General features: G+C 37.1%; 1 protein-coding gene across 1 annotated transcript in view; it reads right to left on the reverse strand.

The window, feature by feature from the left end:
• Positions 1-15,401, reverse strand: part of ATP11B (ATPase phospholipid transporting 11B (putative)) — a gene marked incomplete at its 5' end in the record, with an annotated part of 103,729 nt that extends 88,328 nt beyond the window's left edge. Inside the window, 2 exons of the mRNA XM_079705224.1 lie at positions 3,481-3,597; positions 15,327-15,401. Coding sequence (XP_079561350.1) covers positions 3,481-3,597; positions 15,327-15,401 — 192 coding nt within the window. The remainder of the gene's footprint in view (positions 1-3,480; positions 3,598-15,326) is intronic.
• Between the last annotated feature and the right edge of the window lie 2,046 nt (positions 15,402-17,447).

The following is a 17,447-nucleotide window of genomic DNA, read 5'->3' on the forward strand; positions in this document are numbered from 1 at the left end:
TCTAGGTGGACACAAAGCATCGAGCTGATCTCCATGTGCTATGTGGCTCCTTCCCATTAGCTATCTATTTTACATTTGGTAGAGTATATATGTCCATGCCACTCTCTCACTTCGTCCCAGCTTACCCTTCCCCCTCCCCGTGTCCACAAGTCCATTCTCTACGTCTGCGTCTTTATTCCTGTCCTGCCCCTAGGTTCTTCAGAACCGTTTTTTTTTTTTGTTTTTTTTTTTAGATTCCTATATATGTGTTAGCATACGGTATTTGTTTTTCTCTTTCTGACTTACTTCGCTCTGTATGACAGACTCTAGGTCCATCCACCTCACTACAAATAACTCAATTTCGTTTCTTTTTATGGCTGAGTAATATTCCACTGGATATATGTGCCACATCTTCTTTGCCCATTCATCTGTCAGTAGACACTTAGGTTGCTTCCATGTCCTGGCTAGTGTAAACAGAGCTGCAATGAACATTGTGGTACATGACTCTTTTTGAATTATGGTTTTCTCAGGGTATATTGCAAGGAAATTTAAATTATCTAAGATAAGTTACTATAGCAAATTAAATTAAAGACATATCATGCATCTACAATGTGTAAGACACTATAAGAGGAACAAAGAGAAGTGTAATTTAAATAGAGGAGATTAAGAACAATGTATCAATAGCTATATTCAAAGATAAAGTAAAAGAAGGAATAGACAAAGAATTCAATGGGAAGGCAATTCAAGAAGTCAATGAGACAGAAAAACTTAATGAAGGAGGTCACATTTGACGCAGGCTTTAAGAGAGGAACACTCAGCAGGCTGAAAATAGGGGGCAAACAGAGGGAGAACATTTCAGGAAGGAAAGACAGAATGAACAAAGGCAGCGAGGAGGGAAGTTGATCGTGGCTTAGTGGTATAGAAGATATACAGTCTGAAAGGAGTTTAGGGAAATAATACAGGAGTAGAAAGGTAGTAAAAAGGGAACAATGAGAAGCCAGCCTCATTTATGGTCAGGAAAAAAAAGACACTGTCTATATAAATATCTACATTCTTGAAATTGTGGTCAAAGACATGAAATATACATTCTCTGCAAAAACATATAATCTACATTTAAAAAACTGCAGTTATCAATACAAAATCATAGCAAAGGCACAGTGGTAGGGAAGTTCAACATGAGTTCATGGAATAGCAGGTAATCTGGTTTGGAAGTTTAAAAAAGTGGTAGTGGAATAATAAGGAAGTAATAAGGGAGTAATGAGAAAGACAGTCTCCACATGTGTGAAAAAAGGGCAATGTTTATTTAAATATCTACATTTTTGAAACTGTGGTCAAAAACATTAAACCTCATACTGCTATATATGAAAAGTCATAAAGATAGTTAATCTCAGAAGTTCTCCAGGACACTCAGCTTCCAGTATTGGCAGACTGTGAACTCCTAGCAGATAAGAATTATGAAAACTAGATTAAAACAAACTATTTAAAATCCTGGAACATGTCCAAAATATCGACAGAAACTGGACGAGAGTTTAATTTCAAAAAAATTACAAATGGAAGAAATAATGATAAACTATGGCTTCTTAGTCTGGAGATAATATCCAACTCTCACAGCTATAGCAGCCAAACAGTGGCGGAAAACTACCCCCTTATCAACAAAATATCACAGAGATTCAGAGTTCAGGGCTAGAAAAGTGGCTGGAAATTGATGGGAAAATACTGATCGCGAAACCATGCAAGGAAAATGACCCAAATTCAGGACATAAACTATCCAAACCTAGGCTGACAGCTAAACTATGCACTAAAAAGGAAATGAACTAATGATACTGATACTTGCAACAACAAGGATGAATCTCAAGAGTACTGCGTTAAGTGAAAAGAAGTCAGACACAAAAGACTCCTACTGTATGACTGTATTTATATGACATTCTGGAAAAGACAAAACTATAGTTAAAGAAAGCAGATCAGCTGCTAGTGCTAAAGGTGAGGAGGAGGGGGACTGGTTACTAACTTTTTGGAGTGACAAATATATTCTGTATTTTGATGATGGCAGTCACATGTTACACATTTGTCAAAACTTATCAAATTATACACTTAAAATTAGTGAATTTTATTGTATATAAATTATACCCAGTATTTTAAAATTTTTTTTCAAGAAGGATTTTTATTTCTTGCATCACTTACTAAGAACTGTATCATTAATCTGAAGCTCCTCTATTACCACTAGATTCTGATATTTCCCCTTCCTGCCCTCTACTTTAGAACCACTGTCCAAAATGAGATGTCAGTAATGGGTGTGTTGCATATGTAAATAATGTAAAGGCTGGAAAAAAGGAACAGGGACAAGGAACCATTGGCCTAAAACAACATCTTCAAGAAAAATGAGATCAGGATTAGAGAGAAAATATTAGTCGCCCTGGAAGAAGCAATACAAAGATGCTTCTTAAGGTGGTCTATTAAGCAATAGCTATGCTCAGAGAGAAACTTACCCTCAGTTTCTGACTCACATCCTCTATAATTGCACTGTCCAATAAGGTTGCCACTAGTCACATGTGGCTAACTGATAATTTTTAAAAAATTAAAATTAAATTAAAAGTTAAGGGCCTCCCTGGTGGCGCAGTGGTTGAGAGTCCGCCTGCCGATGCAGGGGATACGGGTTCGTGCCCCGGTCTGGGAGGATCCCATATGCCGCGGAGCGGCTGGGCCCGTGAGCCATGGCTGCTGAGCCTGCGCATCCGGAGCCTGTGCTCCGCAACGGGAGAGGCCACAACAGTGAGAGGCCCGCGTACCACAAAAAAAAAAAAAAAAAAAAAAAAAAAAAGTTAAGTTCCTCAGTTACATTACCACATTTTAAGGCCTAAACAGCCCTATGTGGCTAATGGCTATCATATTAGACAGCATGGAAAACATTGCCATCATGAGAAGAGTCTATCAGATAGTCTATTTTGAAATTGAAGATTATAGAATAATGCTAAGACATCTTAAAAATGCCATAGGAAAAAAGGAAACAAGGAAAAATATGTAAAAGTGAAGTGGTTCCTTGGTACTATAAAATGTTTATAGAAGAATGATAAAACTGGAGGAAGTCAGGCCTTAAAGTCACACAGAACTGAGTTCAAACTCCGATCTCATCCCTGGGTAAATTATTTCCCTGCACTTCAACTGAAAAAACTGATATAAAATGAGTATAATAACACTTTGTTAAAGCTATCTTAAAGTTGTTTTAAGAATTAAATAATATGAGAAGTACCTAATACAGTGTCTGGCACATGGTATAAATATTAGTTCCTTAGTTTAATTGCAACTAAGGGTAATTTTTGGCATATTGGCTACCTGATACTAGCAACCAGAAACTTTTTATTTTACAGTTCACAATTTTGGTTAAGATAAATCTACCAACCACCATTTCCTTGAATTTTTAAGGATATAAATACAAACAAATCACCTTTTAAAACAAAATAGTACATAACCCACAGTTTTAGTAATAAAAGTGTTAATTCTTACCTTAGATGAAATGATCCGGTTATCTATAAATTTCTGAGGTGTGTAAAGGCCATACTGAGGAAACCTGTTGGCTATGTAAATAGTTCTTGTGTCACTTTGATGTGGTGGGTCAAAACCCTAAGGCCAAGCAAAAGAAAAATAATGGTCAACAAGGTTAGTTGTTATGATTCTTTACTGCTGGTTCTATTTAACTGATCATATTACACATATTATTACTGGCCTTGAACTGCATATAGGCTCAATCTATTTAATTATCAGAAGAGTTAAGCCATATTTGTTTTCTTTCAAAGTAAACAGGTACATTTTCTTCAGATATAAACTAACTAGGTAATAACCTCTAGTAATGAAAAATAGTCCATACTCTGTCAGAAATGCTACCACAAGAAGACCTACAGAAGCACTTGAAGACAAGGCTTCTTTCCTTCCCTTTCATTCCTGGGGTTCCTTGCTTTTCTCTTAGGATAGATTCCTAGCCAGTGGTATGGAAGTCCTGTGTAGCTAAGGCCTAGTCAGCACCTACCATATCTAAGGACAAAGGCTTACATTTTATTTTACACCCAGATCAACTCGGTTTCAAAGGGCTTTGTTCCCAGAGGACTTAAAATGCATTGGATAGCCCAGATTCATTCCATACAAGCATTTCTTTGCGCTAGTTACATTATCAATCTACTCCCTGAAATACGGATATATGCTATAATTCTGGCCTCAAATTTAGAAGACCCTCAATTAAGGTACATTCAGGAATGATCTCTAGTGGAAAAGTTTGCCCTGGTGACAAGAATACTGATACTTTATTCTACAGCACTGTACTCTTTTCCAGAGTGGCAAGTGAATCTTTAAGACTCCTTGATAGATATCGGCATCCCTGTAAAGTTTCCACTAAGCACAGACACACACAAATAGTGGAAATCCCCATATTACCTAGAGGGATGTTTTGTTTAGCACATCAGAATATTAGAAGTGCTACATATGGGTTTCAACTGCTGTTATTCATGGTTTTAAACAATTTATTTTGTGATCTTAGAAACAGCTAGTACAGAACTGTGCAAATTAAATGTATTTGTATACTCCATTAAAAAATGAAGTCTTATTTTATTTGTTTATGCTACTTAAAGTGATGACCACATTTTGTGGATGTGAATGTGCTATTATGTATCTGATTTCAAAATCAGTTTAAGGATAAAATGTGGCACACATGTTTATTTTCCTCATAAATTTTCTTTTAAACATTTCATAATTGTGCCCTGTAATAACTCATGGGAGAAAGAGGGCAGGTTTCAAAATCAGAGTCAGAACTCACTGCTCTATCTGGAATATCATAATTATTTAAAAGATATATACCATTTATTCAATCAATAACTATTTACTGAGTTTAAGCACTATGTTAAGCCATGAAGGATTATGTGATTTGTTACATACTCAAGCATATCGTAACATGCTCCAACTCAATAAATAAATCAATGAACAAACAGTTTGAATGCTACTGCTGTAGTCTATGGATGTGTTTTTCAAAGATGGTCCACAGAAGTTTGCCTGTAACTTTCATAAAATAACAAAAGGGACACACAGGTAATGGAAGCATTAGACTCCATGGAGCATATGTATTCTGTATCCACTCTGTAACCATGTTAACATAACACTAAGTCATACCCCATGCATGTAAACTTCTGAGATAAAGAAAAAAAAGTAAACTTGAGGGTTTGAAAGAGTATATAAATCTTTAAGATGTCAAGACAACTAAGACTGAGAAGCACTGATATAAAATTTTATTTTATTTTTTGCTAAATCCCACCAAGATTATTACTATGTACATCTAAAGTTAAGAAACAAAAAACAGGGACTTCCCTGGTAGTCCAGAGGTAAAGAATCCGCCTTACAATCCAGGGGACGTGGGTTCACTCCCTGGTCAGGGAACTAAGATCCCTCATGTTGCAGGGCAACTAAGCCCATGTGCCACAACTACTGAGCTTGCACGACTCAACTAGAGAGCCTGTGTGCCGCAAACTACAGAGCCCACGCGCGCTGGAACCCGCATGCCACAACTACAGAGCCCACATACCTTGGAGCTTGTGCGCCACAACCAGAGAAGAAAAAACCCCGCACGGCACAACTAGAGAGAAGCCCGTGCTGCAACGAAGAGCCCGCGCGCCACAACGAAAGATCCAACGCAGCCAAAAATAAATAATAAATCTCTAAAAAAAAAAAAGAAACAAAAAACAAAACAAATGCCCTCCCCCAAAATATACTGATGTTTACATTATAACCTCTCATTCATTACTAGAATATACTATATATATAAATGCGTGCACTATACAGAAGCAAATGCTCATCATTCTCCATCCCTCTCTCCTGGATGGACCAGTGATCACATACTAAAGTTTTGGAACTCCTGAGATTTCTACAATTATTTCAAGGAGATATTTTGAGATGTTCCAAGAATAAAATCAGTTTTAAATTAAACTGAATTTTAAATTCAGCATCGCCATATTCCAAGAAATCATAATTTAAAATAAGATGACAATACCAAAAGGAGAATAACGATAGTATGTTTTTCCTTATTCCCAAAGATGCTATAACATCCACTTAAGCATTTTGAGTTGTTTTTCCAGTGATTAATTAAAATGACCTTATCCAATCATGTTATAATCAATGGCATGCATATACATGTGGGTGTGTGTATAAAATAGTTAAAATTTATATTTGTGACTGCGGTATAAGTACAGCTAAGTGTCCCTCATGGAAATTAAAGCTTTAACTTCAATTCATTAGCATCAACTTCTTTGCCACAAATTCAAGCAGCCATGAACTAACTAAAAAGAACAAAACTGTCTAAAAATGAGAAAAGTGACTTAGGGCAGGTCTGTGAATCTCTGAAATTGTATGCAAATTTGCATATCTGTGCATTAAAAAAATTTTGGTTAAATCTTGGCCACGCCACGCGGCTTGCAGGATCTCAGTTCCCTGACCAGGGACCGGACCTGGGTTACAGCAGTGAAAGCGCCAAATCCTAACCACTAGACCATCAGGGAACTCCCATACATGCATTTTGCTGATGACAGAATAGTCTTCCTCAGATTTTGATGACATAAAGAAAGTTAGAACCACTTATCTAAGGTCTTGCTTTTATAATCAGTTCCCCACCTCAATATTCCATATTTTAAAAATGACACAGAGAATTGTTTCAATAACACCTCTACTTTGTTTAACAGGAATCAAAACAAACAGATTTTATCAAAATTAATTGCATAACTATACCATTAATGTGAAGTTCAAGTATAGTTTCATGCTATTTCTAACAAGCATTACCAGCAATTCTATGCTACTGTACAATCCGAACTCCCTAATCACTAGGCTACGGCTACACATCAGGGTTCAGAAACCTCTGGTATGTATTACACTTTCAGCCCAGACTACCCATTCACACCCTGAACCCCTGGATGGCTTGCTCCTTTCTTCTATGGTTTCATCTTGTCCTGGATAAAGGAACTGAGATAGATTAATGCTATTCTAGCCACCCTGGTTTTGTTTTTACTTTTTAACATGCATTTATTTGGCTGTACCAGTTCTTAGCTGCAGCACGCAGGATCTTTAGTTGTGGCACGCGAACTCTTAGCTGCGGCATGTGGGATCTAGTTCCCTGACTGGAGATTAAACCTGGACCCCCTGCATTGGGAGCACAGAGTCTTAGCCACTGGACGACCAGGGAAGTCCCCACCCTGATTTTATTTTAATGCCTGCTAAAAAGTACAGTTGACCCTTGAACAACTCGAGGGTTAGAGGAGTCGACCCTCCACACAGTCAAAAATCTGAGTATAACTTCAGAGTTGGCCCTCTGCATCCTCAGATTCAGCCCTATAGTACTGTAGTATTTACTATTGAAAAATCCACATATAAGGGGACCTGCACAGTTCAAACCCCTGTTGTTCAAGGGTCAACTGTATAGGCTTTTGGAAGCACACAAATTTAAACTATTTAAAAATAACAACTCTCATTAACTCTAAAAAAGTATGAAATTAAAAACCTCTTTTCTGTGTGGATTTATGAGCATATGTAAAAACCACAGGTACTTTTAAAAAAAAGTGGATTAGGGATTCCCTGGTGGCGCAGTGGTTGGGAGTCTGCCTGCCAATGCGGGAGACACGGGTTCCAGCCCTGGTCTGGGAGGATCTCACATGCCACAGAGCAACTAGGCCCATGCATGACAGCTGCTGGACGTGTGCTCTGGAGCCCACGAGCCACAACTACTGAAGCCCGCGTGCCTGGAGCCCATGCCCCGCAGCAAGAGAAGGCACCGCAATGAGAGGACAGCGCGCCATGGTGGGGAATTGGCCCCCGCTCACTGCAACTAGCGAAAGCCCAAGCGCAGCAACAAAGACCCAATGCAGCCAAAAATAAATACATAAATTAAATTTTAAAAAAAAGTGGATGAGCATTTAAGGTGGAAAAAAAAAATCCCATGATGGCATTCAAGGAAAGAACTGAAAACACATGGGACTGATTTGAAAAAGACTCCTTTTGTAACAGTAAACTGATGAAACCTAGGGAAACCAAACCAGAAAACAGCTTATAATTTTTAGATGTTGGTCTCTGGCACAAAGCAGTACTTAGAAATGACTCATAACATTTTATATTTTCATACCAAATATACCAGTCTCTGTACTATTCTTAAAATCCCAAAGATTTTATGAAAAATACAAGCATTACAAATAAGAGCTAAGAAGAAACTAAAACTACAGTCCTATAATTAAATATTGTCACACTTCTTTAACATAACTAAGAAAACATTTTTAGAGTTCACAGTGATTAAAGTAAATTTGTACATTTAATCATTCCTATGTGTGATCTATTTCCTCCATAATAGAAAAAAGCTACAAAACAAACCAAAAACCATGAAAAACAACATAAAAAGAAGCATTCAAAATTGCAATGGCACTGTTATTAAAATAAATGAACAGAAGCTTTATTTCGGTCACACACTTTCTATGACACAAAGTGATTTTTGTTGGCTACGTGTTCCAACGTACACAATACTTCTGGGGAAGAATGATTTAATGTATTTTACCAAATCTACAAACTTAATTGTGAATTACTGTTTCCTGGATATAGACTTTGAATAAAATACATCTATACGAAGGTATTATAAGGACAAGATAATTTTACACTGTTAAGAGACCAAAGCAAGGTGAGAGGGAATAACTTAAAATGTCCATGATCTAAACACAATTTAACTTTAACTTTTTGTATCATGATACATAATTTTCATTTTAGGATTTAAGGTAGTTTGCCATCTATCGGACCAGTCTGGGCTTCCAAGAACCCTGGCTTACTGCAGAGGTGGGTTGGAACTGGCTTTCCAGTTACAGGGTTCAAAATTTAGAGTGATCTTTGACTCCAAACATCTTAAATCATCTGCAAATACTTTACTACAGGAAGTTCATCTCTTATAGGAAGCTCATCTCTTATATTACCTCCCAAACTTGATTTCCCACTCCAACATACACCTCTAGCAGCCCCTATGGAAATAATATGGTGACCCCTCAAAAAGGTAAACACAGAATAACTGTATGATCCAACAATTCCACTTCTGTGTATAAACTCAAAAGAAATGAAAGCAGAGACTCGAACAGATATTTGTAAACCCATGTCCGTGGCAGCATTATTCACAATAGCCAAAAGGTGGAAGCAACCCAAGTGTCCATTGACAGACGGATGGATAAACAAAATGTGGTGTGTACAATGGGATATTATTCAGCCTTAAAAAGGAAGGAGATTTTGACACATGCGATAACATGGATGAACACTGAAGACATTATGCTAAGTGAAATTAAGCCTGTAACAAAAGGACGAAATTTTTAATTTATTCCTCTTATATAAGGAATAAGAGTTGACAAATTCGTACTTTGCGAGGCATTTATTCAAGGGGAGCTGGGGAGGGGAGAGGAACAGGGCATTAGTGTTTAACGGGTACAAAGTTTCAGTCTGGAAAGATCAAACAGTTCAGGAGACAGATGGTGGTGATTGATGGCTGCATAACAGTGTGACTGTACTTAATGCCACTAAACTGTATATTTAGGAATTGTTAAAATGGCAAATTTTATGTTAAGTATATCTTACTAGAATTTAAAATATGTCAATTTCACCCATTTGGGACTTTACCACGGATTTTCTGGATTACAAGAATCCTATTTGGCCATTATTCAACTGTGACAGTAAATGTCTCTTATTTGCTAGCCTGGTGATTTGAAATCACAGAGACATTTATGATAAAAATAAATGTGTGAGGTAGTTTTAGTTTAGATCAAATTTAAAATCATAGATTTCACTAAGGGAGAATTTAAGGTTTCTGTAACCAAGAACCCTAAATTGATTTTTTTGGTTTACCTATCCAGTTGAACACTGGCTGGATAAGGAATGAAACTAGTAACTCTTCTACCTGTGGTATCCAGATTGGAGATAGATGAGTAAAATGGAATTTCTACTAAGGTTTCCCAAACATTTTTAAGCCTCCTCCCTCTCCACTCACAATCATAAACAACAATGGCAATGAAGATGGCTTCCTACGTCCTCCTCAGTATATCAGAAGCAATGGGGTTACAGTTCTGAGGCCAGAGACAAATATCCTTTACACAGAAAACATATCCCTTACAAAGTATCTTCAAAGTGTAATATTTTAAAATATATATCAATCACACCCACAAAATTCTAAACAATAACAACATTAAAAAGTATATTGAAATCAACTATACTTCAATTAAAAATAAAAATTAAAAAAATAAATAATAAATTGGTGAAAAGTATATTGAAGACAAAGAATAGAAGCTGGTGAATCCTACTTATTTAGGCAAAAATTGACACAAAAGGTAGAAAGAAGTAGGGTGGAAGGAAGATACACAATTGTCCTGTTAATAGGAAACTTGTTTTCAGGAATGCCTGAACCAAGAAACTGGAACCAAATAAATAGCAGCAGTGGCAATAACAAAACCCAACAATCTTGTACCTACTACCAGTCTCACTTTCCACAATCTAGACATCCTACCTTTCAACCTGCCATAATTATAAACATTTTAAATGTTTCTCAAAATTGGTAACACTCTTGCTCTTATGTTGAATGAAACTGTATGCTGTTCCTGTTACCAGATAGCTACAACTGAATACCAAGCATTAATATTTAGCAAATCAACCAAAATAACACTATCACTGAAATACTATTTCTGAATGACCATATAGTTTGCTTTACAGGCTTTTCTACTCACCTATGTTTTCTGATCAGTTGCTTAATTGTGTTTCCCTATTCTCATTGAGAGAAATTATATGTAATGGTTCTCAATTAGAGCTAAGAGATTACATGCCTCAAAGTTAAAACTCCTTTTGGGGAATGAGCCTAAGGGAAAGAAGGAAGACTTCTAGAAACCGTTTTCAGAAATGAGGTTAGTACTGATTTTCACAATGATTTGAGGGGTGGGGGTGTCTAGTGGCATTTAGTAGGTGGGTGAATGGGTGGGGCAGAGATATTAGACATTCTTCAATGAACATCAGAGTCCTGACAACAAGGAAATGTCCTGTGAACCAGACAACTTTCAAATGCCCTGCCTGATATTCACATTTGTAAAAATCTCTTTAGAAAAATATGAACCTCCTCTTTAAAAACAAACACAAAATGCTTTGCATGGATTTGGGAATTTTTCAGCAATGCAACTACCATGTAAAATGAAGGAAGATAACATTTTGTCAGAACTTCCCAGAGTGTTCAGTTTCAGAAAACTGCATCACCAATGGATGTCACTTGTATATGAGTCACCAATATACTACACTTTCAGCAGTCTGCACTAGTAGCCATGAAGTCACACTGATTACAGCATTTTATTATTCACTACCTTCAGTGTAGTTACGATTGAGTACTTACATACTGAAACAGATATTATTTAATATAAATGTATTTATTTTTCCTTCATACTAGTTTCCTTCATAACTAGGGTTATAATGTTGATTTTAAAAAATCAAGTTATATATGTAGGTTATATATTTAAATTTTATTTCAAGATAAAAATGGAAAGAACATTTATGAAATATCTGTTAGAAATAGGGGGTACCGGGTCCAACAGGATTGAAAACTATGTACTTTTATGGCCAAAATCTAACCAATATTACAAGTACTATCTTGGGTTTATAATAGAATCCCCTCAAGTTAGAAGCTGCTGCTTATACCATGAGCAGAATATTGGTATTCAAACCAGGAAACTACAACAAATATTTCCAAGTACATATTTAAACAGGCTTAGGTGTAACAGAGAAAAATTCTAAACAATAACAACATAAAAATATATTGAAGTCAGAGAATAGAGACAATGAGTGAATCCTATTTAGTTAAGACAAGAACTAAAACAAAAGGTAGAAAAAAGGTGGAAGGAAGATACACAATTGTTTTACTAATTTTATATTAGTCAAGAGCATGAGAAACATGCTTCAGAAAAAAGTAAAACATGTCTATATAAGATTTAAAAAAAAAGAACTTAGCAAATCCTAAACTATTGCTATGAAAATTTGAAAATTAAATTTTAAGCATGGAAATGATTATTCAGCAACACTGGGTCAAACTGGCATAATTCTGAAAATGTATTTTTAAAAAAACACAAAAGAATATGTTTGCATATTTTCAGTTCTTTTGGCAAACAATTCATTTACCCTGTATAATGACTATTAAAATTCTACTGCTGATCTGCAAATTCTTGCCTTTTGGTATTTTCTGGCATGTAATGAAAAAAATTTACTTTAACAACCAATCAAAGAGTATTTACTGAGTACTTAACTAGATGCTTTTCAATGGACTAAGGACCACTGATGATAAAAAGGAATACGTGACTTAGTCCTTGCCCACTTGGAGCTGATGAAACCTTAGTGTTTTAGGCCCTACAATTTATTACTTAGATATCACCTAATTTCCTATTTCCTCTCACATATTTAAGATCAAACTAGAATTATTTTCTGGTTTGAATGTGGTACGCCCAGCATGGATATCTACTAAGCAACTTTATGTAGAGTTTAGGAGAGAGGGTTGGACTTGAGATTGGAAGCCAGCAAGCATAATGATGGTGGTTAACGTCAAAGATACGTATGAGACTGCCTGTTCAGAGAGTACAGAGGAAGAAGAGAATAAGGGTAGGAGATGAATTCTGAGGGCTATCATTTAAGATACATGTGGGAGAAAAGGCGTAAGCAAAAAGGAAAAAAGATCATCAGAGCAGAAGAAAAACAAGAAGAGTAGTATGGCAGAAACCTGGGAAGAAGTTGCAAAAAGGCATTATTTCATATGCTGCAAAGGAAGATAAGAATTGAAAAAAGGACAACTGAATTTAACAACTCGTAAATCATCAGTGGCTTCTGCCAACGCAGTTTGAGTACAGTTAAAAGGGCTACAGTGGATTAATGACTGGGGATGGAGAGGAGGGTGGGGAAATGGGGATAGCGGTTAACAACTGAAAAGCTGGATCAAGCGAAACATTTTTAGTAAAAGCAAATCATAAGCTTATTTTTACGTTTGAAATGAAGAATCTGGTAAAGAGGAAGAAAAAGTTACGGGAAGGAAAAGTCACTGAAGGATCAAGGAAAAAGAAGAGAAAACAATCAAGAGCCAAGGTATAAAGTATTAACTGTGGAAATGGACAGGATCTCTAATTTGACATGGAATTTAAAAATTTGAACATGAAAAATGAAGAAAGCTGAAATCATATACTATTACATTTTCTATTTTGGTAATTTTAAGAAATACCTTTATGATGAGTTGACACAGTCATCAACTGAGTAACTAAGTTCAGTTACTCAGTGTTTACAGACTTCATATCTTCCTATGGCTTTCTGTATACACTCATATCTAATGGAAACTCTGACTGCGCCACAAATCAGATCACCAATTCTTCCCTATAAGATTCAATTAACTCTAAACTTCACATTCACTTTCTAAAAAAATTACTAATAGATATTTCTTTTATAACAACAAAAAAACATAATTAGGAAACTTGGAGACACTAATTATTAATGGTCATCACACTGATTTCTGATAACCAAAGGCAATGGTTCACAGAGTTTTGGATTTCACAGAGCAGAAAAAAAATTTTTAACTGGAAAACTAACATAAATTTGCCAACTTCTAATTCTTCTAAGCAAGAATATTAATAAAAAAGAAAGTAAGGAAAACAACCTAAGACTTAGTTCTTCTCGTAAGGCTGAGAAACTATCACAGCCCAGTGGAGCCTAAGAACACATGAAGACTAAATGTAATATGTTATCCCACATGAGATTTTTTTTTTTTTTTTGCAATACGTGGGCCTCTCACTGTGGCCTCTCCCGTTGCGGAGCACAGGCTCCGGACGCGCAGGCTCAGCAGCCATGGCTCAAGGGCCCAGCCGCTCCGAGGCATGTGGGATCTTCCCAGACCAGGGCACGAACCCATGTCCCCTGCCTTGGCAGGCAGACTCTCAACCACTGCGCCACCAGGGAAGCCCCATCCCAGATGAGATTTTGAACCAGAAAAAGAATACTAGTGAAAACCACAATGAGATACTACCTCACACCCGTTAGAATGGCTATTATCAAAAAGACAAGAAATTGGGGCCTCCCTGGTGGCGCAGTGGTTGAGAGTCCGCCTGCCGATGCCAGGGGATACGGGTTCGTGCCCCGGTCCGGGAGGATCCCATATGCCGCGGAGCGGCTGGGCCCGTGAGCCATGGCCGCTGAGCCTGCGCGTCCGGAGCCTGTGCCTCCGGAGCCTGTGCTCCGCAACGGGAGAGGCCACAACAGTGAGAGGCCCGCGTACCGCAAAAAAAAAAAAAAAAAAAAAAAGACAAGAAATAACAAGTGTTGACGAGGATGTAAACTGGTACAACCACTATGGAAAACAGTACAGAGGTTCCTCAAAAAATTAAAAATAGAACTACCATATGATCCAGCAATTCCACTTCTGGGTATTTATCTGAAGAAAATGAAAAACACTAATTTGAAAGATATATGCACTCCATGTTCACTGTGGCATTATTTACAATAGCCAAGGTATGGGAAAAAACTGAATGTCTATCAACAAATGAGTGGATAAAGAAAATGTGGTACACACACATATATATATATAAAATATTCAGCCATCAAAAAAATGAAATCTTGCCATCTGCTGCAGCATGGATGGGCTTTGAGGGCATTATGCTAAGTGAAATAAGTCAGACAGAGAGAAGACAAATACTGTATGATCTCACTTATATGTGGAATCTAAAAAAAACTCCAAGCTCATAGATACAGAAATAATGGAGAACAGACTGGTGGTTGCCAGAGGTGGGGTTGGGGAGTGGGTGAAATGGGTGAAGGGAGTCAAAAGGTACAAACTTCTAGTTATAAAATAAATAAGTTATAGGATATAATGTACACCCTGGTAATTATAGTTAATAATACTGTATTGTATATGTGAAAATTGCTAAGAGTGTAGATCTTAAAAAGTTCTCATCACAGGGAAACAAATTCTGTAACACTGGGTGGTGATGGATATTAACAAGACTTACTGTGGTGATCATTTTGCAATATATACAAATATGGAATAAAGTACAGGGTTTAATTAATAATAATGTATTAATATTGGTTTATTAGTGTAACAAATGTAGCACAGTAATATGTTAATAAGAGAAAGTGGGTGAGAAGAATGTATAGGAATTCTCTATTATTTTTGCAACCTTTCTGAAAACCTAAAACTATTTTACAATAAAAAGTTAATTTTTTTAAAAGTTAAAATGACAGTCCTCAAAAACAAGGACATATATAAGTTTAAGCAAAGACAAAGACACACACACAGACGTGTGTGTTACACTGACCTTGCTTTTCTCATTTTGCCATAGACCACTGAAAACTTTATCTCCATCTACAGGAAACATTATTAGGGAACTCATGGTCTAAGAGACTATATAAAGATTGATAAAAGCATCTCTGATTATTTAAGAATTTTGACTTTTCCTGTCTCATAATAAATTCCTAAGTTTCTTTCTTTTTTTTTAATTCTGCAAATATACGATGGAAAAAAAGTTGATCAACACTCACAGGTAAGCACTGCATCAATTCCCTTTAATGTTGCATAGGAGTTGGACATACAAAGTCTGAAGGTCTGCACATCTAAGTTAGAGGCCAGTTCCTCCACAGTATTTAAATTTCAATAGGAGGGACTTCCCTGGAGGCGCAGTGGTTGAGAGTCTGCCTGCCAATGCAGGGGACAGGGGTTCGAGCCCTGGTCCGGGAACATACCACATGCTGAGGAGCAGCTAAGCCCGTGCGCCACAACTACTGAGCCTGAGCTCTAGAGCCTGCGAGCCACAACGACTGAGCCTGTGAGCCACAACTACTGAAGCCCACGCTCCTAGAGCCTGTGCTCCGCGAGAGGCCACCTCAATGAGAAGCCTGCGCACCTCAACGAAGAGTGTCCCCCGCTCGCCGCAACTAGAGAAAGCCTGTGTGCAGCAACAAAGACCCAACACAGCCAAAAATAAATAATAAATTTAAAAAAAACTTTCAATAGGAAAAGACAAGGTTAGAGAACTACTTCCCTGCCTTTCAGTAGTAAAAAAAAAAAAAAAAAAAAAAAAAAAATCAAGCCCATCCTCACATCTCTGTTAGTTTTCTGAACTAATATATTAAAGAGCATAGTGGAGAAGTGAGGTAAGGAAGGATATCTATATTCGTTTTGTAGCTCATGAAATGCAGTAGTGAAGAAACAATTTCCTAGGTAAAATGTGATTAAGACTTGAACTGACTTATATACTACTCAAGCTTTATCTATCAATTGCACTCATTGCAAAAGACTCTTCAAAGCAAAATCTTAAAAGACCAATATGTAACACAAGTATTTACTGAGGAACATGTGCTTGATACTATGCTAGGCACTGCACCAATTTAAGTAAAAATATTCGACCATTATCAAGCCATCTACTATTTCATTTGTTAAATTACCCTATAATTTAATTTTAAAAATCATTATAAATACTGTGAGCATTGACTACATGCTAGGTAGTACGCTTGGTACTGTGGAAATACCAAAATAAGAAGTAAGGGCCTGGGCTTCCCTGGTGGCGCAGTGGTTGAGAGTCCGCCTGCCGATGCAGGGGACACGAGTTCGTGCCCCGGTCCGGGAAGATCCCACATGCCGCGGAGCGGCTGGGCCCGTGAGCCATGGCCGCTGAGCCTGCGCGTCCGGAGCCTGTGCTCCGCAACGGGAGAGGCCACAACAGTGAGAGGCCCACGTACCGCAAAAAAAAAAAAAAAAAAAAGAAGTAAGGGCCTGAATAAAACCTCATTAAAACAAACAAAAAAAGGCCTTTTAATAAGCACAAAAAGTGAAACAAATATCAAGTAAAATTAGTAAAATTTTGACTGAAATAACAGTAAGTCATTAGATGACTCGCTTTTTTTCTATAGAAAATTATCAAGTACATTCTTCTGAATAAAGAGTTAAATAACATAATTTTTAAATATAAAAAATAAAGTATGGCATAATTTCATTACAGATGTAATAAAAGTTATTAATAAAAATGGACAACTAGGAACTTCCCTGGTGGCTCAGTGGTTGAGAATCTGCCCGCCAAGGCAGGGGACACGGGTTCAAGCCCTGGTCCAAGAGCAGCTAAACCCATGCACCACAACTACTGAGCCTGCGCTCTAGAGCCCGCGAGCCACAACTACTCAGCCCGCACACCACAACTACTGAAGCCTGTGTGCCCTAATGGCTGCGTGCCACAACTACTGAAGCCTGCACGCCTAGAGCCTGTGCTCCGCAATGAGAGAAGCCACCACAACAAGAAGCCCGTGCACCACAACAAAGAGTAGCCCCGGCTTGCTGCAACTAGAGAAAGCCCCTGCTTAAAATTAAATAATTAAAAAAAATTTTTTTAATTAAAAAAAAAAGACAACTATCTTAACTCTTTGGCATTTCCAATTTCTATTTCAAC

Source organism: Hyperoodon ampullatus, assembly GCF_949752795.1.
Source record: "Hyperoodon ampullatus genome assembly, chromosome: 5".
Lineage (NCBI taxonomy): Eukaryota > Metazoa > Chordata > Mammalia > Artiodactyla > Ziphiidae > Hyperoodon > Hyperoodon ampullatus.